The sequence below is a fragment of the Orcinus orca genome, chromosome 5 (assembly GCF_937001465.1).
Source record: "Orcinus orca chromosome 5, mOrcOrc1.1, whole genome shotgun sequence".
Taxonomy (NCBI): domain Eukaryota; kingdom Metazoa; phylum Chordata; class Mammalia; order Artiodactyla; family Delphinidae; genus Orcinus; species Orcinus orca.
In genome coordinates, this window is record NC_064563.1 from 54,444,431 (window position 1) to 54,471,149 (window position 26,719).

At 39.3% G+C, this 26,719-nt stretch overlaps 1 protein-coding gene and 1 long non-coding RNA gene across 10 annotated transcripts in view; both read right to left on the reverse strand.

Moving 5' to 3' along the window:
- The window catches only part of LOC125964393 (uncharacterized), a 602,357-nt gene that overhangs the window by 17,132 nt on the left and 558,506 nt on the right, over window positions 1-26,719 (reverse strand). The gene's annotated exons all lie outside the window — the stretch shown is intronic.
- The window catches only part of PLD1 (phospholipase D1), a 201,834-nt gene that overhangs the window by 17,132 nt on the left and 157,983 nt on the right, over window positions 1-26,719 (reverse strand). For 8 of the 9 annotated variants that reach the window (XM_033429527.2, XM_033429525.2, XM_033429528.2 and 5 more), the window contains 3 exons: window positions 20,925-21,038; window positions 18,515-18,564; window positions 7,657-7,791 (listed from right to left, as the gene is read on the reverse strand). In XM_033429527.2, the coding sequence (XP_033285418.1) occupies window positions 7,657-7,791; window positions 18,515-18,564; window positions 20,925-21,038 (299 nt within the window). The remainder of the gene's footprint in view (window positions 1-7,656; window positions 7,792-18,514; window positions 18,565-20,924; window positions 21,039-26,719) is intronic. The other variant, XM_033429529.2, reaches the window with a different exon arrangement.

Consider the following 26,719-nt stretch of genomic DNA (forward strand, 5'->3'; position numbering starts at 1 on the left):
ATGGGAACGGTGTCCCATAGGGACTCTGGGTGACAGAAAGGATGGAGCACCTCACAGAAAGTTGGGAGCACCATTAGAGCGCTGTAAGGTGGGCCCCACCTTTGAAACACTTTGTTTTGTTAGCAACAAATCAACCTTTATACATACACTTACATTTTAATTACACTATAAAATTTGTAGCCATGTCTTTGGGCTTAACATGGGGCCCAGCATTAATTTGGGCAAAGTCATTTAATCTTTCTCAGCTTTAATTTGATCTTTTATAAATCGAGATAATAATACAGACCTTGTAGGGTTGTTGTAAAAATTAAGTAAGACCATGTGAAAGCACTTACTGATCTATAAACTGTCCCACAAATGCTAATTATTACTGGCATTATTATCAGATACTTGTTACCGCGAGAATATCTGCACTAGAGAACATTACCATAGGAAGGGAAGACTTGCTGGCATGTAGCGTTTGTATCAAAGAAGCCTCCTCTCTGGGTGAATCAACTGTCAGGGGCAAGGAATAAGGACTCCATAGTGCTGCTTTGGGACATCACTACCACGGGGCCCCAGCAGAGGCCACTCTCGGGCTGGGGCTGCCAAATTGGGAGGACATAGCTGCTCTTCACCGTCAGGGAGACTGGGGATGTGAGCCCCCTGGAAAGCCACACACACACACACACACACACACACACACACACACACACACACTTTCACACCAGTCCTCTCAGACTCCCTGCCATCACCAGGGGAGGAATGCATTCCTGGCATTCTGAGCTGGAATTCTTAGAGGGTGTGGTTCTGGTACTTCCAGGGCCCATCTGGAGTTTCCCAGAGCACTGACTCTCAACCACACTGGATAAGTGAGTTGGCTACTACTTAATAGGAATGTGAAGAAAGGGAAGAGAAAGTTTCAGGTGAATTTAATAAATGAGATACCAAAAATGAGATATTGATGGATGTAAATGTTACCCTCCCTTCTTGTTGTTAAACATTCCCATATTCTGAAAATCAAATTCAGAACAGCAGGTATAGTATTAACCCATTTCTATAGAACATACTAGGAAGAAGAGAGGGCAGGTGACCTCTAGAAAGATGCACACTGAAGGGTAAGAGTGGTGAGTACCTTCTGGCAAAGAGAGGGAGACAATAAGGGGAACTTTGACCTTTTACTCTCTATGAGTCCTTAGAGTTTTAATTGTTTACAAGAAATATGCTCTGTTTTCATGTACTATGTTTTATGGTAACTGCAATCCCTTGGTTTATTAGGACATTGCCTTGATAATTTTTGGAAAATGACCTTTTCTAAGTTTGCTCTTAGGAACTTTTTAAACAGTATGTAATATAGCAAAATAGAAAACAGTATATGAAAACATAAGTCCAACTTAGGTAATACTTTTAGAAAATCACTGAATTTATCACCCAAGCTGAAAAACAGAACATTACCACATCCCAGAAGCCCTCAGCTGTCTTCCCATTAAAGACCTTCCCTTCCTAAGGGAGAATCTGTATAGAATTTTGTGTTCATCATGCTCTGATGATGTTTTCCTAAACAAAAAAAGTTTACTTTTGGCTTATTTTTAATTTGTGTAAGTGGAATCATATAGAAGATAAACTTTGGAGATTTGCTTCTTTCATTCAAAATCATGCCTTTGGGATTTATCTATGCATAATTGTAATGCATTATTTTCCTTGAATGAACACCCCCAAACATTTTATTTTATTTTATTTTTATTTTTTCCTCACTCCTGGGCAGCCTAAATAGCACAGGTGGGAACCCAGGTGGAAGCATCACCCCCCCCCACCCCCCCATCCCCTGTTTATCACCTAACCTAACACAATGATGAAGAAAAGAGGACAAGAACAAAGTACCCTATGAGGTGTGGAATGCAAGATAAGCAGTCTGGCAGAGGCTAAAAATCCCCTTTTTACATGGGCTGCTTGCAATCTTGGAATCTCAGTTACCTTCACCAGCCAGTGCCTATTTCAGCCTTACTCACCTTTCAGGTCTCAGTTTAGACATCACTTCCCACCTCTCCTCTCTCCCTGTCTCCCTCTCCCTCCCTCCACCCCATTCTCCCTCCCCCCTCCCTCTCCTTCTCTCTCTCTCTCTATGTATATATACATACATATATACATGTATATACATATATACATAGAGAGAGAGAGAAACAGTATATTCTCATAGCGCCTCATTTGTCTGTAGCTTACCTGATTTTCCCCACTAGATGGTAAACTCCCAAAAGGGAGAAATCATTCACTCTTGGGGTTTAAAACACAGAGGGGACGTGTTTAACATGTTTATTAGTGGATGCCTTTAGACGGGGCTTGCCTCTCATGTGCCACAGTTCCCCCAGCCCCGCCCCCGACTGCATCTTTTTGTCATAAGAATGGATCATTCGTTGACCTGCCTGACCCCCCAGCCCCCCACCTCCTGCATCCCAGACCAGAGTAGGCCCTCAATAAGCATTTATCAGAGGGATGATTTTTTTCTTTTCAGGTTGGGTAAAGCACAGAACAAGATGGGAGTCAGTATTTCTTTAACGACCCCTGCCCCTCACTAGCCATGGCCCTCAAGACTGGACTGTCTTTACCTGCAGGAGTCCCAATGCCAAAAGCTCAGCCTCTCTGTACACCTGTGCCAAACTGAATCTAAGAGACAGAGTTCTGGGCGAAGTAGAAAAGGATAGCTTTCCTGCTTTGTCAGGCAAAGGGGAACACAGTGGGATCCTGCCTTGAAAAACTGTGTCCCACCCAAACTTATTTTTTCATTCTACTGTTGATGGATGTTTGGGTCGTTTCCAGAGTTTTGCTATAATACACAATTATGTTCTGCATAGTTGTGTATGTTTCCTGGTGTACGCATGTGGGAGTTTACCTGGGCTCTGTATGCAAGAGTGGAGTCCCTGGTGTTCCTCAGTGTCGTCAATACTTGGATTGTCCAATTTTTTTTTTTTTTTTTTTTTTTTTTGCGGTACGCGGGCCTCTTACTGCTGTGGCCTCTCCCGTTGCGAAGCACAGGCTCCGGACGCGCAGGCTCAGCGGCCATGGCTCACGGGCCCAGCTGCTCTGTGGCATGTGGGATCCTCCCGGACCGGGGCACGAACTCGTGTCCCCTGCATCGGCAGGTGGACTCTCAACCACTGTGCCACCAGGGAAGCCCATGGATTGTCCAATTTTTAATTTTTGCCAATTGGTATTTTGAAAACCTGTTCTTTGTCTCATTATTATATTAATGAGGATGAACATGTTTCATATACTTATGGGCTTCAGGTATGTCCTCTTTGGGGACGTTCCTATACAGTTCCTTTGCCCATCTTTCTTCAGATACTGTCTTTCCTTATTGATTTAAGGAGTTCTTTATATGTTTTGAATATTAACTGTATTGCAAATACCTTTTTCAGTTTGTGGTTTATCTTTTTGTTCTATTTATAGCACCTTTTAATGAATAAAGTTCTGAATTTTAATGCAGTTGGATTTATCTGTCATTTCCTTTGTGGTTTTGCTTTTTTAAAATGTCCTGTTTCAGAAATTGTGAATTCTTCTGTGGTAGGCAGAAAAACGGCTCCCAAAGATGACTATGTCCTAATTCCCAAAGCCTGTGAATATGTTATACTACATGGCAAAGGGGAATTAAGGCTGCAGGTGGAGGTGGAATTAAGGGTGCTAATCAGCTGGCCTTAAAAATAAGGAGATTATCCCGGATTACTCAGGTGGGCCCAGGATAATCACAAGAGTCTTTAAAAGTAAAGGGGATTCAGAGAGAGATGCGGTTACAGAAGAATGGGTTAACACTTTGAGAACTTTCAGAGAGATCTAACGTTGCTGCCTTCAAAGATGGAAGAAGGGAGGCATGAACCAAGGAATGTGGGCAGCCCGGAGAAGCTGGAAAAGGCAGGGAAATGGATTCATCTTTAGAGCCTCCAGAAGGGAACACAGCCCTGCTGATACCCTGATTTTAGCCCAGTGAGACCCATGTTGAACTTCTAACCTATAGAATGGTTAGATAATACATTTGTGCTGATTTAAACCAGTAAGTTTGTGGTCATTTGTTACAGCAGTAATAGACAGCTAACACACAAACTCTACCCTGTTCTAGTTGACTTGTTTTAAAGGAAAACTGACTCTTCAATTGAGCGTCAGTGGGCTACTCAGTACTTTCTACCCACTTGAGTTCCCTGTGCCTCTAGTTTGGGAGTTCTCAGCTTGACTACACAGCGGCATCACCTAGGAAGCTTTCAAAAGATATTGGTGCCAAAACAAAAACAAAAAGCAAAAGAACCTTGATGCCTGGGTCTCAAACCAGACCAATGAGTCAGAATTTCTGGAAGTAGGAACCAGGCATTAACATTTTCCCCTAATACCACTCCATCCCTTCATCTATCAATTAATCCCTCTTCGGGGTGGGGGGGAATCTATTTGAAAGTAAATTGCAGACATGAATAATCTTCCCCCTAAATGATAGTTTCATTTATCTGAACTGAAACTCATCTGTGTTCAAAATTGTTCTGTGGTGACAGTGAAAACATTTTAGGGGCTGATTGACTGAGTGGAGACAGGAAGACACCTGTCAGAGTGATGGAAATATTCTGTATCTTGTACTGGGTGGTGGTTACATGAATGTAAACATATGTGAATATTCATTAGGCTGTACACTTATGCAATTTACTATATATAATAGCTTAATTAAAAAAGGATAGTCCACCAAAAAAAAGCCACCAGGCAAACCTAAGGCAGCCAGGGTTGAGACCCACGGGACTCGCTCTTTACTGGGGTGGCCTTTCAACTACAGACTCTCAACAGCTGCTCTCGAGCCTGCCCCTTAAGCACTGATATCCATTCTCTCTCCACAGTTTCCCACATACCCACCTTCGCTGACAGTCTCTGGACCTTCTCGCACCAGTTCATCAATATCCCTCCTGATGTTTCTGGTGTTTCGTGGAAAGAATACCTGCCTCCCCTATAGCCCATGAGCTGTGTAGGGCAGTGGCACTGTGTGATCATGTTTTGTATCTCTCTATTGTGTTGTGCAATGGATTAGTGAATACTAAAAAAAATCGTTTCACTTAGTCAACGGGATAGACTTAAATTCTATTTAAGGATAGCCTTGTTTTGTTTAGGAAAGCAAATAAATGTTAGTTCTGTTAAGTGCCAGTAAGATGAATTAGAAAATTGGACTTGGTCACAGATTTTGGGACCAACAGGGCCACCGGGGGTAAGAGATAATTAAAGGTACACACAAAAGAGATCCCAATGTGAGAAACCAAGTATTTCCTTGTGAGGAAAAAAAATGAGGATAAACCATTAGTCATTTTTCTTACGTCAATTATTCAATAATTCTGGCATAAGTCTGCCATGTTAGAAAATTTAATCACAGGTTACTTTAATTCCTTTTAAGCTCTCAACTACTTGCTTAACACCTGTAAAATACTGTCAACCTAACTTCTCAAGTTCCTCTTTGAGAATTTTAAACATTGTTCTCTGTCTGTGTTATGAAAACAGGCCAGATATCTGAGAGCAGCAATAACAAGCCTGCTTCTCCTAGAGTTTCCACTGAGATAAAAAGAACAAAAGTACCTGTGGATTTTCCACGGGGGAAATGTGTTCTGCCCTTGGGGAAGGAGAAAAAGAAGTGCAGCCTCTGAAGACTAACAAGTGAGACCTCGTCATACTCCCAAGGCCACATCTTCAGTTTCAAGAAAGTCGGTAAGAACGACGTGCAAAATGGATCAGTTATTGCTAGCCTAAATAAACTGTAGCCTTTGAGGGGTCAGAGACCTTTCAAGAAAATAAGTCAACTAAAAAACTCTACAAATCTGTTTAACTGTTAGCTCAGATACTGAAAACTACTTTGCATTTATACTTGATGTAAAGTAAAGCAGGCTGAAGGTCAAAATGACCTTTAAAAGGAAAATATTTACATCTGTCAATTTTTACTTCAAGAGTTCTGAAATCTTGCTGAAGAGATCAACTGAATTTTATCTGGCTTTGTTTGTTTTTTCATTTCAGCAAAATCAATATTTTTCCTTTCCTTACTGTCATTGCCAAATTCAATATAAAAATATTCTGAGATTGGCTTCTGAAAAGCAAGACCAGAATAGCTTGCGGGAAATAAGAGAAAACTTGTATATTGGGGGAAGTAAGGGAGGAAATAAATCCTTGAAGAGCTTTGATCCCTACTGAGCAAGAACTTGAAGACACAAGATATTTTTCTTAAATGCCCGATAAGTATTAAAAGAATGTCTGGGGTTTCCCTGGCGGCGCGGTGGTTTAAAGTCCGCCTGCCGATGCAGGGCACACGGGTTCGTGCCCCGGTCCGGGAAGATCCCACATGCCGCGGAGCGGCTGGGCCCGTGAGCCATGGCCGCTGAGCCTGCGCGTCCGGAGCCTGTGCTCCGCAACGGGAGAGGCCACAACAGTGAGAGGCCCGCGTACCGCAAAAAAAAAAAAAAAAAGAATGTCTGTGTGTGTACACATATATATATATATATGTATCACCACACTGTGCTCTATATATAATTTTCTGGCTTCTGAACTACTTTTTCTTTTCAAATCATCTTCCAGACAAGACAGTCTCATTACTCCTAGGTATGAATTTTTTTTTTTCTTTTCTCAGTGGAGGATAGACCTGGGAAAGGCATATTTACTGCCAAAATTTTTCGAAGCACCCCATGACACTTAATTTCTTAAAGAATAGTTAAGTATCTTATTATAGCTGAGAAACTACATTTTATTTAAAATGGATGAGTGGAATTCCCAATAGTGGGACACAGCATATCTCTAAGTAACATCCCCCCACCCTTGTCAATTCATTTATCTGGCTGGTTATTTATACTCTATTTCTCCTCCTGGCCTTTCAGTGTTTGTGTAACATGATATTAGAAGGCAAACCAATTCAATGATGGGAAAATGAAGCTTTTCAGGTGTATACAAGAATGAAGCTGCAAACCCACCCCTCTGGTCAAGATCTAATCTGGGTAGAATGTACAACCAGTAACTCTCCTGAATCTGTCAGTGGGGCGAGGACTGCAGGAACAGACTGCAGACCTTAGTCTAGGACTACATCATATCATTACTACACAATGTCCACCTCACTCCCACCCCCAACAAAGCTGGTCTGCTCTGCACTCTGATTAATAACGTCCAAAACATTGACTCCGGGGAAAAAATGGTAAGCACAGAGGCAGCAATATTTTAATATCCTTCCGATCCTAACTCTCGCAAAACTTCAGATCTGTGGTAATGCTTAGGTGGGTGTGATGCGTGCACGTACAAATTACCACGAGGTACTCATTTGTGACACATTTCCCTCCCCACATCTCCTCCTTCCAAGCCCAGAAATCTAGGTACTTGGCTTCAAAATAAAAATAAGGAAATAATAAAGAATTAATGAGAGCAGGCTGATTATTGCACTGCTGGGTTAAATTGCTGTCTCTGGACACTGTAATTTACACGATGGCCATTCGATTGTTCTGTGCCTCTGTTACTTCATAGATAAAAGCAGGGATTAGACAGGACATAAGCAAAAAAGATTGCTTTGGAAATGTTTTAGATAACTGTGTGACTGTCCCTTTCAACTGCAAAGGAAGCTTTAGAGGAATAAAAAGAAAGATTGTTGCATGAGGTAAGTCAACTAACAAGGAATACAATTAGAGACCAAGTACTTACCAATAATAACAGTGTTGTCATCAGCAATTAGCAACTTGCTGTGGACATAGACAAGCTCAGTGACTAGGTTTCCTTCAAGCTCTGCGTGTGTTCTAAGACCACAGAAGGATATGTAATTTATCCACTGATTGCCGACTGTAAATTAAATAAGAAATCACTAAAATTAATATGACCAAGCTCAATAATGGCACCTTAAATTTTACTTTCTTTCAAAACAAATATACCACATAAACAGGTTAAGAATAGATTGTAAAATATATGTGTGTATGTGTGTGTGTATAATTTCAGAATACATCTAGGATCTATTTTTGCTTTCTGAAGAGTTTTATATTGTTAATATGAATGGAGATACAATTTTAAAATATCATACTGAAATGATTTCTAAGAATTTCTTACGCCGAGGTAATCCAAAGATAAATTCAAATATGAACATTTTATTTTAATGATTTGGTGAGCAACTACTGAAGAGTGATAAAGTATAGCTGCAGTAGATAACCCAAGATTTCAGTGTGACATTTGCATCTGTCTTGGTTGACACCTGCCGCTGTTTAAATCAGATGCAAGATGTGAGCCCAAACTACCTGATGTACACATACTTTGCAGCATATCCAGCGCAAAGCAGCAGATAAATTTTGCAGACTTTGGGTAAGTAAGAGTGTTGGCAATTAAACAACACTCCTTCTAAATCACTAAAGTTAGGAAAGAATCCTAAGTACATTTGACTTTGGAGAATTTTATTCAGAGCAAGCAGTACTAGGTTTGTACTTTAAAATGTTGTCCTCTCATCATGTGAGGGTCATTTATGTGATAAGAAGAAATGCATTCCATATCAAACCAACCCATATTCATGACTCTGGCATGAGTGTTAGTCATGAGATTTTATGGTCCCTCTCCCACGTAGCAATCGCCCTGGATAAGCAAAGTCTGATACTAAGAATAAATGGAGTGGAACCAAACCAGCTTAGATTCTTATAGAAAGAGAACATAAATTTTTAAAAGAATCTGAAGCATACTAATAGAACCAATGGTAGTTCATGTGTCATTTACTGAAGTTTCCATGTATTACTGATGCTTTCTATTTTACTGCTGATGTTAGTGTATCTATTAAATTTATGTATATTGGAAAGAAGTTTGTTCATAGGTAATATACAGAGATTCCTCCATTTACAAATAAACCTTCCCATATTTTATATTAACACATACTATAAAGTCTGTATAGTTAAAACAGTGTAGAACTGGTACCTAAATAGAAAGCCAAACCACTGAATGGAATAGGAAGTCCAGAAACAGACCCAAGTAGGTATGGAAATTTTGCATATGATAAAGGCTGCATCTCTAGGAAAAGGGCTTTTTACATAAAGGACTAGAATTTTTAAATGAAAGGTGCTAGTACAATTGCATAGCTATTTGAAAAAGATAAAAATTATATACATTTCTCCCAGCAATCGTAAGAACTCCAAATAAATCAGAGATGAAAATGTAAGCATATGAAACCATACAAGTGTTAGAAGAAAACAGGGTGAATTCCTGGTAACCTGAGCGCAGGGAAGGCTTGTAAGTATCTAGAGCCAATAAAAGATCAATAATGTTGGCTAAATTAAAAAAAACATATTTGCATGACACAAAACACAACAAGCAAAGACAAATGACAAAGAGGAAGAACATATTTGCAGTATACATTACAGACAAAGAACTGAGTCTGAACATATAAAGAACTCAATAACTGAAGGGAGAAAAAGATCAAAGTCTTGACAGAAAAATAGGCAAAAGACATGAACAGACAATTCACACACACGAAAAGATACATTTGAAAACACATACATTCTCACTCATAATAACAGAAATGCAAATTAAAACCACAGTGAGAAACCATTTTTTAACCTATGAGATTGGGCAAAAAAAAAAGTAAGATAACACATTCCATTGGTGAGACTGGGTTGAAGCAAGCTCTCTCTTACATTGGTGGTAAGAATGCAAATTGGTACAAACTTGGAGGGTAATTGGCAATACCTAACAAAACCACCTATGTGTTTACCTACTGACCTAGCATTCCCACTGTAGAAACTTATCCTAAATATACACTTCCAACAAATAAGAACATATATGCACAAAGCTATCAACTGCATAATTGTAATTGAAAAATATTGAAAACAACCTAAATGTTCACACAGAGGAGAATGATTGAATCAACTATGGCAAATCTATACATGGGAGACTATGCAGAGCTAAAAAGGAATGAAAATCGCTATGAACTGATACGGAGTGATTTCCAGGATGTAGTGTTAAATGAAAAAACAAATGCACAAGAAAATATGTGGTATGCTATTCTTATGAAAGAGATTGGGAGAAATAAGAAAATATACATGTATCTGCTCATTTGTACAAAAAGAAACACAGCAAGAATAACTTAGAAACTGACAAAATTGGTTACCAATAGGGGATGAGTGGAATAGGGTGGAAAAGATGGGTGGGGAAGAAACTGAAAGGAAGTATAGCGGAGTGGCACTTGTCTAAGCATGCCTTTTGTATAGTTCTGACTATTGGAAGTCTGTTACACACACTTAATCAAGAAAGACAGAGAAAAAAAGAAAAGCCTAAAATGAAATACAAATTAAAGCAATGAACCTAACTGTATTTCAAATTAATAACATAATCCAAGTAAATTTTCAACACTGGTTTTTGAGCATATACTCTTAGGCTAAAGACAAAAAGAACTGTAAACAAATATTGAATTCTAGTGAGATTTATTTTTCATAGTAGTATGGGCTACAGATTTTTGTGTATTCTAAGATTGAGGAAGTATATATATCAGAGATAACAGAAGGAATCCTGTGGCATGGGACTGGAATTATAAGTATCAGTATGGAGATAGATAGATAATAGGTAGATAGATGGATAGGTAGATAGATAGATAGATAAATAGACAGATAGATAGACATATAATAGATAACGTGTATACAAAAGGCCTAAAGCAGTAATATCCCAGTAGTAATGATCACATCTAGCACCCAGAATTTGGTTTCTAAATGCCAATTTCCACTAAAAGAACCTAGGTTTCTTGGAGAAATGGTTGATTGCAGGGCTAGTTCTGGGAATATACAAGATGGGTCTGGAACTCTTGTGCCAGTAAGAAAAAAAGGCTGATGGGAACATGTCCAAAGCACATAGGAGCAAGCTTAAAAAGGCCCTCACTGGCCAAACCTGTGCAAGCTGATCATCAAAATTATTACCCACTGAATAACATAAGAATCCACAGGTCCACACATGAATAAATGCATAAGTGGGGAAGAAGGGAAAACTTTCTTATAGTAGAATTGCAACTAAGAAATTTAGAAGAAAGTAATAAATATAGAAGAAGCAATGGAACTAAAAAAAATCAACATTTAGAAATATAGTAATAATAACTGAATCATAGTGTAATAATGGATCCCGGCAGAATCATTAATATATGCTAAAACCAGTGGGTGAATGTTTGATAAGAAGCAGAATATTTACTATATAGACTCAAAGTGTTTTCCCACGAAATATTTAATTACAAAGGGAAAAATGGTAATTTTATAGTGGAGAAACTTGGCAGATCCCACCTTCCCTAAATGATCAAAGTTAATATACCAGTAATGGGGTAAATCAACACCATGTTCCTCCTGACATGGTATATGAAGAGAGCATCACTTCTGTGATATGCCTGCTGAAAACGCATAACCTGAATCTAATCACAAGGAAACAATGGATACACCGAAACGGAGGGCTATTCTACAAAATATAACTGTACTCTTCAAACATACCAAGGTCATGAAAGTCCCCCCATCCTCCAAAAAAAAAAAAGATTGAGGGATTATTTCAGATTACAGGAAAATAAAGATACATACACCACATGTTGTTGATTGAAGCCTGGGCCACACACACACAAAAAACATTTCCCCCCCTTTTGCTATAAAGGACCTTAATTAGTAAGACAATTGGAAAAATTTCAATAAGGTCTGCAAACAAGATAATAGTATTATATCAATGTTAATTTCATTAATTTCTATATTGAACTATAGCTGCTTTAAAAATGTCCTTCTTTTTCACAGAAACACACATTTATTTAGGAGTAAATGAGCATCATGGTTGCAACTTACTGTCAAATGGTTCAGAGGGAAAAAACCCATCCACCTGTCTGTCTGTCTATCTGTCTATCTATCTATCTATCTGGAGAGAATGATAAAGCAAAGAAGGCAAATTTATTAACATTTGCGAAATCAGGATGAAGGGTATATGGCAGTTCTGGAAATTCTTCCATAAGTTTGAAATTATTTAAAAATATTTTTTAAAGATTAACGATACCGACTGGCTGTTAGCAGCCTGAAAAGCTTAAGACGTAATAACTTGTAATTTCCTAAGGCACAGATTTGTGCCATTCCACAGCAGGTCTGGAGAGTCTCAGCAACACTCCAACTAGTGGGCGAGCCTCACAGCCCACAGTCCATACCTACTCCTTCATCCTTGCTACAAAATACCTTTTTTTTTAAAAGGATTTTTTGTTTTGTTTTGTTTTGTTTTAGATTTAATTTTATTTATTTTTGGCTGCGTTGGGTCTTCACTGCGGTGCGCGGGCTTCTCATTGGGGTGGTTTCTCTTGTTGTGGAGCACGGGCTCTAGGTATGTGGGCGTCAGCAGTTGTGGCGCCCAGGCTCAGTAGTTGTGGCTTGCGGGCTCTAGAGCTCAGGCTCAGTAGTTGTGGCACACAGGTTTAGTTGCTCCGCAGCATGTGGGATCTTCCTGGACCAGGGATCAAACCCGCATCCCCTGCACTGGCAGGCGGATTTCTGTCCACTGCACCAGCAGGGAAGTCCCCAAAATAGCTCTTGTGAAGTGGTAAAAAATCTTTGTTTCTTTATGAAAAATACCTTTAAGAAGAAAGCTAAGGGTGAGTGCCAGTCACAGGGACCAGAAGAAAAACAAAGGTTCCAAGCCAGAAAGCAGACATTTTGATGAATTAAAGTGTGGCCTGTCAAATGAGGTGAATGGATCCACCACACACTCTAGTGAGAAGAAGACAAATCAAATTGAGAAATTACTTTGGCCGGTACAGTCGTCCCTCAGTACCCACAGGGTACTGGTTCCAGGACCCCCAAGGATAACAAAATCTGCCCTACTCAAGTCCATTATATAAAATGGTATAGCATTTGTGTATGATCTACACACATCCTCCCGTACACTTTAAATCATCTCTCGATTACTTATAATACCTAATACTATGTAAATGCTATGCAAATAGTTGCCTGCACATGGCAAATTCAAGTTTTGCCTTTTGGAACTTTCTGGGTTTTTTTTTTTTTCCTTTTTAAATATTTTGTATCTGCAGTTGGTTGAATGTGTGGATGGGGAACCTGCAGATACAGAGGTCTGACTGTACTTTATCCTGTGAAGGAAACTGGCTCAACGAGTAACAGGTACAAAGTTGGTGATGTTAACTTGTGGTGTGAGGATATACTGAAACAGTGCCTTCTGAAGAAAATATAAGAAAGCCAGGAGCATGACAGGTATTAATAAGAAGCAATAGATAGAAAAGAATCATGAGGGGTTCCAACTTACATGTTATGGAGGCATGTGAGAATCTGGAGATTTATACAGGCCCCTAAGACATATCTGTTGTGAACGTTGGTGCATATATATCAATAGCTCGAAAGATGAGAAGTTTGATACAATAGACTCTATGTTTATAAGGACACTTTGTGAAAGGACTTGAAGAGTTGTTACAGGCTTTTGCTGCTTAAACAAGCACCTCCTATATGTACGTTTCTAATCCTGACTGAATACCTCTAGACCTTGGGTTAAATTAAACGAAATTGGCTGCTAAAATGCCATAATTCACAACAATTATAAAAATAATAAAGAAATGCTTTAAATTAAACACTAAATCCCCGAAGATTAGTGTATCAGAAAATCATACACTAATCGCAGCTGGTTTTCTTTTCAGGAATTTTAACATATTCGTAGCAGCAGTTTTGTTATTTCTAAAAACTACAGCTCTCTATCCAATTAGAGATTAGTTAGTTCATGTATTTAAAACCCACTATACATTTACAAAAACAAAACCAACAATACAACATTGTACCTCAAAAAGGGGCATTATGTAATTAATCTGTTCTTCCACGTTCAATGAACATTTTCCCCACTGAGATGCGTGATTTTGACTCGTTCCCAGGGTACTTGGAACTCTTTTCATAAGAGGGCTTAACATTGAAATGACTTATGTTAAAATCCAATCTTTCCCCCAAATAGGCAGAGGCAGGAAAAGGGTCCAGAGCCAAAGAAAATGCTTTATAATAAGTTCAGGACACTTTTATGGTTGAGAAACTAAATAATAGGCTTGTTCTGACTTCTTATTCTCCTATAACCTCACCTTTGCATTTTTACTAGCCACTGTTATTACCAAATGGCTTTCCTGATTTTGTTTTTAATCAATATATCTTTTAGAACCTTACTCATTCACTATCAGTTTAATTTTCAACTGTTAGAAAATAGAGATAGGGTAATACTCTGGTAAATCTATGTCCTGGATAAAATTAGATACACCTTTTGAAAGTATTTTTTTTTAAATTTATTTATTTTCCTTAATTTTTTAGCTGCGTTGGCTCTTAGTTGCGGCACATGGAATCTTTGTTGAGGCATGCAGGATCTTTTCGTTAAGGCACGGTCTCTTCGTTGCAGCGCTTGGGCTTCTCTCTAGTTGCGGCGTGTGGGTTTTCTCTCTCTAGTTGTGGTGCGTGAGTTCCAGAAGGCGTTGGGCTCTGTAGTTTGCGGCACGCGGGCTCTCTCTTTGAGGCGCGTGAGCTCAATAGTTGTGGCATGCGGGATTAGTTGCCCTGCGGCATGTGAGATCTTAGTTCCCAGACTAGGGATCGAACCGGTGTCCCCTGCATTGGAAGGTGGATTCTTTACCACTGGACCACAAGGTAAGTCCCTGAAATTATTTATTATTGGTGATGTACATGTCTTATGTCCAAAGTTCTTTCTAAGATTTTTTAGATTGAGGAGACCATTAGTGAAAAATTATTGAATACCACACACCAATAGATAAGTTTAAAATCATGTAGTCCTAAAAGCTTAATTCATTATTTTTAAACTTCCAAGTCATTTAAAAATCCATATGCCATGAAATTCACTTCTTTAAAGTATTCAATTCAGTGTTTTTTTTAAAGTATATTCACAAAGCTGTACAATCATCACCACTATCCAATTTTAAGACATTTTAATTACTCCAAAAAGAAATGTCGTACCCATTAGAAGTCACTCCCCATTCCACTCTCTCCCCAGACCCTGGCAATGACTAATCTACTGTCCTGCCTCCAGGGATTTGCCTATTAAAAACATTGAATAAAAATGGAATTATACAATATGTGGCCTTTTGTGTCTCGCTTCTTTTCACATAGCATAATATTTTCAAGGTTCATCCATGTTGTAACATGGATCAGTACATGCCTTTTTAGATTTAAATAATATTCCACTGTATGGATATACACATTTTGTTTCTTCATTCACCCATTAATGGATACTTGAGTTGTCTACACCTTTTGGCTATAGTGAATAATGCTGCCAGAAATATTCATGTGCAAGTTTTTGTGTGAACATATGTTCTCAGTTCTCTTGGGTATATTCTATGGAGAATTGCTGAGTCATATGGTAACTCTATGGTTAACTTTTAGGGAATTACCAAACTGCTTTCCAAAGAATCCACACCATTTTGAATGACCAGCAGCAACATATGAGGGTTCCAATATCTTCATATTCTCATCATCATCTTTTTTATGCTTTAAATTATAGCCATCTTAGTGGATATGAAGTTGTATCCTGTGACTTTTATTTGAATTTCCCTAATGATTAATTATGTTGAGCATCTTTTTATATGCTTATTAGCCATTTGTGTATCTTCTTTGGAGAAATGTCTATTTAGATCTTTGGCCCATTTTTAAATTGGATTTTTTTTATTGTTGACTTGTAAAGGTTCTTTTGTATATTCAGGATATATTTTTGTATATTGTATATCTTTTGTATATTCAGGATATATCTCCCTTACCAGAGATATGATTTGCAAACATTTTCTCCCATTCTGTCATTTTTTTCTAGTTCCTTGATAGTGTCCATTGGAGCACAAAAGCTTTTATGTCTGATGAAATCCAATTTATCCATTTTTATCTTTTTGTTATAAACCCAAGAAACATGTGCTTAATCCAAGGTCATAATGCTTTGTGCCCATGTTTTCTTCTAAGAGTTTTATAGTTTCCGTTTTTACATTTTAGGTCTTGATCCATTTTGACTTATTTTTTGTATGTGGTGTGAGGTAGAGGTCCATCTTCCTTGTTTTGCATGTGAATATACAGTTGTTCCACCACCATTTGCTAAAAAGAATATTCTTTCTCCATTGAATTGTCCTGGAACCCTTGTTGCAATTCAAGTGACCATAATCATAAGAGTTTATTTCTGGATTCTCAGTTCTATTCCTGTGATCTATATGTCTATCCTTACATCAGCACCACACTGGTTTTATTCCTGTAGGTTTATAGTAAGTTCTGAAATTGGGAGCATGAGTCCTCCAATTTGTTCTTTTTCAAGATTATTTTGGCTGTTCTAAATGCCCTATTCATTTTTCTGCATTCTTTTTTCTTTCTGGTCCTCTGACTGGATAATCTCAATTGACCTATCTTCAAGTTTGTTGATTAATCTGCCTACTCCAATCTGCTACTGAGTCTTCCAATGCACATTTCATTTCAGTTGTTATACTTTTCAACTCCAGAATTCGTATTTGGTTCTTTTTATGTAAAAAAATTAATAAAAATTTTAAATTAAAAAATTCTATTTTTTTATACTATTTGGGGAGAGATTGTTTTTAGACTTCTCTTTAGTCTTTAGATTTGTTGCCTTTAGTTTTTTGAACATAGTTAAACTAGCCATTTTAAAGTCTTTTAAACTGTCAGACCGGTGAAATTAGGACAATTCTCTGAGAATTGTTGGGGGATGGGAGCTTCAAACCCATTTGGCTCCTTCCAGTGGCTGCTAGGCTGTTGGTTTTCTTTCACAGTGATGGGGAGTTGGTTTTCAAGGCCACTGTGAAATGAGGAGAGGGGGATGGGCATATGGCAAATTAAAAAGCTTGCTGCTTTTACCGAGATTCTGCTTTTTTTTTTTTTTTTTTTGCGGTACGTGGGCCTCTCACTGTTGTGGCCTCTCCGGTTCCGGAGTGCAGGCTCCGGACGCGCAGGCTCAGCGGCCATGGCTCACGGGCACAGCCGCACCGCGGCATGTGGGATCTTCCCGGACCGGGGCACGCACCCGTGTCCCCTGCATCGGCGGTCGGACTCTCAACCACTGCGCCACCAGGGAAGCTCTCTGCTGTCTTTCTTGAATAAACAGATTGTTACATGCCCTTGGTTAATTTCCAGAGTGCTGAAAAAGTTGATTTTTGACAATTTTTTTAGTGTTTTTGTTGCTTTTATGTAGGAGTGGATTTGGGGGGATCCTTACTATACCATTCCTGCTAATGTCCTAATTCTTTATTTTTGAGGAAAAATATACAGACATGGAAGGCCTAATTTGTTCTCCCCACATTCTGATACATCACCCAGTGCACCACGTTTAGGAGGCTCCCAGTGTAAACTAAAATTTTCAAAAACCTCAGTTGAGGTGTATAGCGTATGTGAACGCCACACCACAGGGCATCATATGATTGCGGTGGCTCCTGACCTTTTAGACCTTCCTGTGGCAGCCCCATCCTCCTGATAAGTTGGGCTGAAACTCTTAGGATTATCTGACCCTTCCCTTACTCTTCTGCTCCCACATCCCCTCAAATGCTCCTTCACAGTTTTATCCATACATAACCTTTCTATCCATTCCTAAGGCACCATTTTCTCTCACCTGCCATCAGTCAGTGACCTTTGATATAAACACCACTTTGATGAGTTCAATCAGTGATCAGAGGCATCCAACACCATACCTTGTCTTTTTCTGGATAAAAATCTAGTCTTTTTAATGTGACCTACAAATTTTCACAATCTTAATCCGATATGAACTGGAGGTCAGACAATTTGGGTTCTTTCTTCAGCTTAGTTCTTGTGGAATTTTCTGTACCTACTGTTCAGGGTATAAAAGATGATTGAGTACCTACTATGTGCTAAACTTAGAGTCAGTTCACAGAGATATAGGTAAGTAAACCCACAATTACAATGTACTGTAGCTAAGAACTATGTGGAAGGATCAATTAATATATCTGAGAAAGTGCCTTTGAAAATGTGAAGAATTTCAGAAGTAAAAGGTATTACTGTGGGTTTTTTTCTTATTTACTTACCTCCAGTATAATACCCTCGAAGATTTAGTCAAGTGTTATGGTGTTAAAATGGTTATATAATTAGTTTTCCTCCCTAAATATGACAGTGTGTGAGAACCCTGGGACTTCTACATCTGTAGGAGGCCACGTATATACATGCTGACTGCGTCCTCATCTTTAAAGCAGGGATGACACCTTCCTGCTTACTTCCCAGGACCGTGGTGAAGGATCGCAGGAGAAGATACATGTGGGGTCATTCTGAAGTGCCTTACAAATCCCACTTCTTATCAAAACAATTATTATAAATAAATAAAAATAAATTATAAAAAATTGTAAACATACTCTCATTTTTATCACCTATGCAGCTCATGCTGGGATGTCTTCATTTGAACATCTGTTTGGACAGTTTAATGAGAATAAGTAATTTATTTCTGTTAAGCATTTTGTGGGCTACCTTTCGTGAAGAGTCCTATAACCACACTGTGAAAACATTAATAATCACTGATATGTCACCAAAAACAACCATGGAGGAAAAGAAAAGCAGTTACTTACTCTCTGCTTTTAATTGTCCAAGGATGGAATTTTCTCCTCTGCACATGGTTCTGAACATATGTAAAGGAAAGAAATAATTATAGAGGTTTCAAAGGTTTCAATTGCAATATCTGTGGGGTAGAGTCCTAATCCAAATAAAAATAGAGCAAGTGCTTTTATGAGAAGATGCTACATAGATTTTTTAAAAGCCAAAAAAAATATGAATGTCACTTCTGTAATGTTCTTGATGGGACAAGTTATTCTGAAGTGCGTAAATGGAAAAGTTATAAAATTGATCTTAGGTTTCAGAAAGAGATGCTATTTTTAAAAGATGGTTCATGAATGAGCTTTCCCACTTAGAAAATGTGGCGACTGCAAAGATAAACTTAGAATGCCACAATAGATAAGAATACTTACAGAATCATATTACTTTCAGAGGTGAAAAGGGCAAACTTAGCAGAGTAATTCTGGGATTAAGGAAACTATTATACCTGAGCTGTCTCTGTAAAGTCAGAAAACCCCTTAAAAGTGAAAAATATAGTCTCAAATAGCTGCCTCTACTAATGATTTTGCTTCTCAAGACTCCGATAATAGTCGATGAATTATAAAGACCGACAAGACAAAAAATTCTATGTTCCATCTACTTTGCTCTGTGAAAGTAATTAAAAGTACAGTTATGCCTGGGAAATGCTGATATTATTAAAGATGATGCCAGAAAATAGAGATTTTTTTGCATAATAAAAGGTTATAGTTCTGGTTGCTGAACAAAAGCGAAGCATGTTATTTCATTCAATTGGTTCACACCCAAGAAAATAGTTACAGAAAATAATTACAATCGATAATATTCCAAAAATAATGTTAGCATGGCAAATGAAGTGGATAAAATCCAATTAAACATTATTGCTTTAAATACTTAAAACATTAAGTGCCTTAAATACTTGAAAAGCTTTGTTTGCCATGTTATAAATCAGATAATATTAGAAATGGGCAAATCTTCAATCCAAGTGTATAGACCAAAGCACAGTTAAAGTTTTCTCATACTGTAATGAGGCAAAATTACCCCAGATGAAACAAAACGCCTTACTTGAAACCCTGGCAGACAGAAAGATAGAAGCTTAAAAAGTCGGAAAGAAGCAAGAGGATTAAAAAAAAAAGATTTCCACCACAGTGGTGCGCTCAAACTGTGCCTGGAGGACCTTGGATCTTGAGGAGGTGCCTCTAGGGAGGGGGACTCAAGCAAGAGGGCATCTAAGCCCCCGGCCCCAATTTGACCAAGGCCCTGAACCCTTATCTGCTTTACACACTGGGGGTTTGGGGCAAGACTTCATTTGTCCCTCCCCCACAAAAGAATTTGATTAGAAAGGTGGGAAACTACAGGTGGTTCTGACGAACAGGGGATATTAAAAGAAAATATCCAGGCGCTAGTCCTTGCTTTGACTTATTAAGTGTGATCCTGAGTAGGGCTCTTTTGTGCTTCAGGTCACAGAGCTTATAATTGGGAGCTGGATTCATGCCAGGCCTGTCCATTTACCTCTTCTCAGCTAAGCGACCCAAAAAGAACGTCAGGGGGGCCTTTCCATCACTTTCTACAGCACCTCTCTACACCCGCCCACCAGCTAGCACCTCTCAACCCCCCTCATAATCTTCCACTGGCCAAGTCTGAAGTCTCATGTGCCTTTTTGCGTGAATATGGAAACTCTGCTTTTTAGAATATTGAGAACAGGACTTACCACGTTCCCTAAAATTTTAACAAAGTGATGGCAGGGAAAACAATTAACATTCCGGGAGACAGGAAAGAACCTTCACGCTTCACTTACTGGCAGAGACTATTATTACCAACCTTGTTGAAGGATTGCTGCCTAGAAAAATCATAAACCAATATGTGCAAATCATACCATTTTAAGCATTTAATTTTTTTCTTTCATCTACTTACTGCAAAGAATATGGAAAGCTCAATAACTATTTGGTGGCTTAAAGATAATTTTAAAATTATCTTTAAAAATTAATTATGTATAAAGGACTTCATATGTTTCTATATAAAGTCCTTGTCTGCATTTATAATATATTAATATATATTAAAAGAACAAAAATATTAGTTTTTTTATATTCATATATATTGTGTGTATATATATACCTCATAAATGGAGACAAGCACTCTATATATGTGATAGGCAATGAGTATAAAAGAGACACTAATATTTTAGTTCTTTTATATGTGTCATGTGTCCTAGGCCTACCATTTATGATTTTAGGCTCTATTTGAATTTTATCAACTAGTAAACAGGCCAAAATTCAAAAGTAAAATAAAGCAAAGTGTCCATCTGTTCAATGCTCCACTGAATAGATGTGGAGAAACATTTCCATTGCTTTCGCCAGCTTACATGCATAACTGATTGAAAGCTGTAAACAGAGGATTTTAGAACTTTGGCACCTGTAGTTGAAGTGCATTATTGCCTGTAGAGCATTTCCTCCACCGGTTGAAATGTCTCCTTCAAAACCTGGCAGAAGTGGTATCACAACATAAACCCGGTATCTCTGGCTTTCCCTGCAAAAGTCAGATGGAAAGAGTTGCACATACACACAGAAAAAGACACAGTTAAAAATGACAGTCAAGCAGTTCACATCGTATTGGAGATTGAGTGAATGGCTTCCTACGATACATTCTCTCACGTTCCAGGCTTTGGCAGGGAAGGGGATGCTGTTGGATTAAAGGCCAGAAACTGTTACCCAGGCTAACCGTTCATAACAACCTGAAAAGTAAGCTGAACTTGGCAGTAGAGTGGGAATGGTACCCACTATCTCTCTATAGCACAATCCTTCCTAGGACAAAATTCACTGTGAAAAAGCCTTGCTTGGATCCCATGGGAGGTGGAGGGGTTATAATAAAGTTTCGAAAAAGACGTTATCCTAACTGTTTTATGTATAACAAGTTAAAGCCACAGTACCGAGCTCAGAGTCCAGCAAATAGTAGGCATTCAGTTAGTAATTACTGAGTAAATGAGCTCCCACAGCCTAAATCTCAGGGGCAAAAAAAGATATTGAACCCAGTATATTTTCCAATGCAGAAATCAGCATTGTTTAGAAACTCTGATTCATCTCTGAAAACTCTGCTTCAGATGCAAAATGTTACCCTGGGCCTGTCAAGAATTTTGAATGACTGATGTTGAGTTTTAAATCTCCTGTAGACGTAACACAATATTTCTTGGTCTGCTGTCCCAACTGAACAGCTTTTGAAAGAAAAGAAACAGAAGCAGAAAGTGGGGCTCCTAACTTTGATCTGCATTCAGAAAGTCAGAAATTTGGAGAATTGTGTTCAAATAGGTATTGCCTCTTTGGAGGCTAGACTGTTAATATCCTTATCCCTAGAAAACACACAGGAAGAAGAGAAAGTCTGGAGATGACTGTGGTATCCCTTATGGTCAGAATCTCGCCAGTTTATGTGAGAAGTCTGCATTCACACGAAGATGCTGCTACGGGTTAATTTTCAAATCGGAACCTACTTAAACTTTTCATAATACTTAATTTCTAAGGTGCGTTGTCTTCTAAACAGCTACATTTTTCTTCCAGGTGAATATTATTACTACTCTCAGAGGGATCAGATTTCATTACTGAGGTCTCTGATGCCAACATACTGTACATATCAGGGCACAGGGAAAGTGCAGTTTGAGACAGAAGCCACGACCAACAGAACGGAGTCTGGAGGCCTATGAGCTTTAACCGCAGTGCTGAGAAATGAGGAATCTGAACCAGGGTGTTGTAATGGCATGGATTAATCGCTAGATGGCAAACACAGTTTGAGTTGGAAAAAACCCATTTAAAAAAAATATATAAATGGTTAAAGTTTTCTGTCAAATAAGGGTACGAAGCTCACATTCCTAGATAGTAAACAGGACAGTGGGAAGAACAGAAAGAATGCCTATGCTATTTCCTCACAGCCGGTATTTAAAAGTCCAAACGAATTTTACTGTTGAAAATTGACACCATCTGGCTTCAACTGCCTTTACAGAATCACCTTTGGTCTGGTCCTCCCAGGCCCACACTCCAGTGACTGGACACCACTGCCCTGCGCTCAGAGGTGCACCCCCAGTAAGGCAGGTTAGTCAACCTAACTCATCTGCCCCCTGAGCCTGGATGTCCTTCTCTGCCTCGCAGAGAGGAGCTGATAACCGGCTCCTTCCATCAAGCCATCCTGGATGTGCCAGTGAAAATCGGTTTGCTCCTGCCTCCGCACTCCCGCTACACATGGCTGGGATGCCTACTCAGCATCTTTTTTGCTTTACACAACAGTGACAGGTACCTCTGCTAGGCTAGGCTATGTGATAAGCCCTTTTGAATGTGCGTCCACATATCTTTCTGTTTTGGGCAGTGCCCAACAGAGGACCTTTGCACTCAGTATGCACTTGGTACTATTTGCTTTGAGAGGATGGGGTCAGGTTCGAAGAATGTTTGTTTCTGGGAAGCCTCTGGTAGACAAGAGGTTAAACAGGATGTTTTTCTTTAAATTAGATTACATCTTATTTGAATTTTTTTTACTGGGGTAAAATATATGAAACATAAAATTTACCATTTTCACCATTTTTAAGTGTACTGTTCAGTGTTAACAATTACCTTCACATGTTGTGAACCATCATGATCTCTATTTCCAAAACTTTTTCATGAGCCCAAACAGAAACTGTGATAATTAAGCAGTAACTTCCCATTTCCCCTCCCTGCAACCTCTGGTAACCTCTAATCTACTTTCTGTCTCTAGGAATCTGCCTGGTCTAGATATTTCAGCTAAGGGGAATCAAACAATATTTGTCTTTTTGTGGCTGACTTATTTCACTTAACATAATATCCTTACGATTCATCCATGGTGTAGGATGGGTCAGAATCTCCTTCCTTCCTATGGCTGAATAATATTCTGTTATATATATAGACCACATTTGGTTTACCCAGTCATCTGTTGGTGGACACTTGCAATGTTTCCACTTTTTTTTTTTTTTTTTTCTGTACGTGGGCCTCTCACTGCTGTGGCCTCTCCCATTGCGGAGCACAGGCTCCGGACGCGCAGGCTCAGCGGCCATGGCTCATGGGCCCAGCCGCTCCGCGGCATGTGGGATCTTCCCGGACCGGGGCATGAACCCGTGTCCCCTGCATCGGCAGGCAGACTCTCAACCACTGCACCACCAGGGAAGCCCCAATGTTTCCACTTTTATCTATTGTGAATAATGCTGCAGTGGGCACGGGCATATAGTATCTGAGTCCCAGTTATTTTGGGTATATACCCAGGACTGGTGTTGCTGGGTCATACAGTTATTCTATGTTTAGCTTTTTGAGGAACCACCAAAAAAAATTACATTTTCAAATGGATAATATATGTTCTCAGTGCAAACCTTCAGAGGTGGAAGATTATATGATGAAAAAACTTCTTTTTCACTCCTTTGTCCCCAGCCTTTGTTTCCCCTCCCTAAGGGCAATTTGTATTACCTTTCATGTTCTTTCAGAAATAGTCTATGAATTTATAAGCATATATATGTATTCTCTCCTTCTACACAAACGTTAGAATACTGTAAACACTTTTCTGAACGTTATTTTTTTTTTTTGTAATTTATCAGTGCATCCTGGAAATTCTTTGATAACTGTACTTAGTGAGATGCCCAGTTTTTAATTAAGAGCGACAGTATTCCAAATCCATGCCATAATATTTTAACCAGTTCTCTATTGCTGGGCATTCAACTGTTTCTAAGTTTTTGCTACCCCAAAATGCCTATTTTGCTATGTGTGCCAACCCACATAAGTCATCTCTCACATTTATTAGAAGCAGTATTGCTGGTCTTGAACACCAAGTGTTTGTAATTCTGTTTGGAAAAGATGGTTACCTTTTGCCCATGTGTTTTATAAAAGCAAAAATGACTTCAAAATGTAGACATTGGGAAATGTTCTATAAAAATCTTGTATCTTTAGATAAAGCATATTTGCAAATTTAGTTTGTAGAAATCAGAATATTCACATTTTCTTGTTCTTGGTTAGCTCTGTATCAAAATCCTTGCTTTTTTATTTTTTTTTAAATTTTTTTATTTTTTGCGGTACGCGGGCCTCTCACTGTTGTGGCATCTCCCGTTGCGGAGCACAGGCTCCGGATGCGCAGGCTCAGCGGCCATGGCTCACGGGCCTAGCCGCTCCACGGCATGTGGGATCTTCCCAGACCAGGGCACGAACCCGTGTCCCCTGCATCGGCAGGCGGACTCTCAACCACTGCGCCACCAGTGAAGCCCTATTTTTATTTTCTTAATACAATGCAGTTCTTGAATTTCCTAAATGATGAAATTTTTAAACTGTGTTCAGCAAATTAGCATAAATGACTTAGATTTTCACTGCTGTAGAAAAAAAAAGGGCTCTGGAATTTCAAACCATAAAGTTGTAGCTAAGTTTAAGCCAATGAAGAGAAAATTCTATGTGCTAACCTGTCCAGTCTCCTTCCTTGATCCGGTCCCCAGAAAATAACAGTTCTTGGCCACTGAGGATTCTAACCTCTTCCAAAACACTGCATCCTCACAATGCTGAGGTGGTGCAAATGATAGCAGTCAGCATAGGGCAAGAACCTGAGCCCCTAATGTGCAGAATTATTTATGATCTTAAAAGCAACAGAAGAGCTAGTGGGCACCAGGCCATCATGCAGGCAACTGCTCCATCCACTTTAGTTCAGAGCAATTTTATAAAATTGCAGGCTCAGGCTTTTTGTTAAAATAAGTTTTTCTTTCAAAATCCACTAACTCTTACAGCGGTGTTACGTATAATAGATAAAAATTGGAAATGTCCAATAATGGGGGGATGATTAACTAAATTATGTTATAGTCACTCAATGGATGTAACTTCTTACTAAAATGACCACTATGACTTACTAGCAAAGTACTTCTGGTAGTGTGTTAAAATGGCCCTAATGCAAAGTTACAATTACAAGACAATTATAGATGTGGCAGGCTGATACTATGAAATATTAAATAATTTTTCTCCTTAAATATGTTAAATTCCCCCTCTCTGTGACTGGAGATATGAAGCAGGCGTTGCTCCTAGGACGGCGCTCTCACCGAGGAACCAGGGCACAAAGATGTCAGCTTCTTAGATTTGGGGAACTGAGGAGAGATCCTTTGAGCTGAGATGGGAGTATAAAGAAATAAGAGGAACCTCCCTGGTGGTCCGGTGGTTAAGAATCCGCGCTTCCACTGCAGGGGGCATGGGTTCGATCCCTGGTCAGGGAACTAAGATCCCACAGGCTGTGCAGCGTGCCCCAAAAAATAAATTAAAAAAAAAAGAAGAAGAAATAAGAGTCAGACTCAGTGCAGGGACCCTCTACTGGCAGCAGTAGAGGAGAAGGGACAGAAAGGCAGGTTTTAAAGGAGAAGGCTGAGGACCCCAGGTTACAGTAAGCAGATGCCAGAAGAGGCTTGACAGATCGATACTGAGCGCTAGAAGCCCCTTCCCAAAGATCCAGGGCCCCTCAGCGTCTATACCAAGGATGGGGGAGGGGAGGAAAGACCAGGGAGCACCCTGACGGACTGAATACAGAGCAGAAATGAGAAACCACTGAATTTGGCCACATTTATCAGGAAGTGACTAAACTAAATTTCCTTCTATTGTGTGGAAAAGGGACTTGAGACAGAAATCCAAGTGAGTTACAGGAAAAGGAAATAAATTACAACTCAGAAAATATGTCTGCATATTAATATGGAGCAAAAAGAAAATAGGAAAACAAAAAGTAAATTGTTTAGGTGATGAGAATGTGGGATCTTTAATATTTTCAATTTTTGTGATTTGCTGAAATGCTGCTTTGTCCCTTTAAAAACAAGTCCTAGGGGCTTCCCTGGTGGCACAGTTGTTGAGAGTCCGCCTGCCGATGCAGGGTACATGGGTTCGTGCCCCGGTCCGGGAGGATCCCACATGCCGCGGAGCGGCTGGGCCCGTGAGCCACGGCCGCTGAGCCTGCGCGTCCAGAGCCTGTGCTCCGCAACGGGAGAGGCCACAACAGTGAGAGGCCCGCGTACCGCAAAAATCAAAAAACAAAAACCAAAAAAACAAACAAGTCCTAGTTCACCAACGTAAATGGGTCTTAGCAGTGGTTTTCCTCTAACTTCCCACCTTGTTCTCTCCAGAAGAACCCCTCCTCCTTCACCTCCTCCTTCCCCAGCATGGTGGGTAGTCAGGGGTCTTCTGCTCAGAGTGGGCTCTCAGGATCTATAAGAAGGC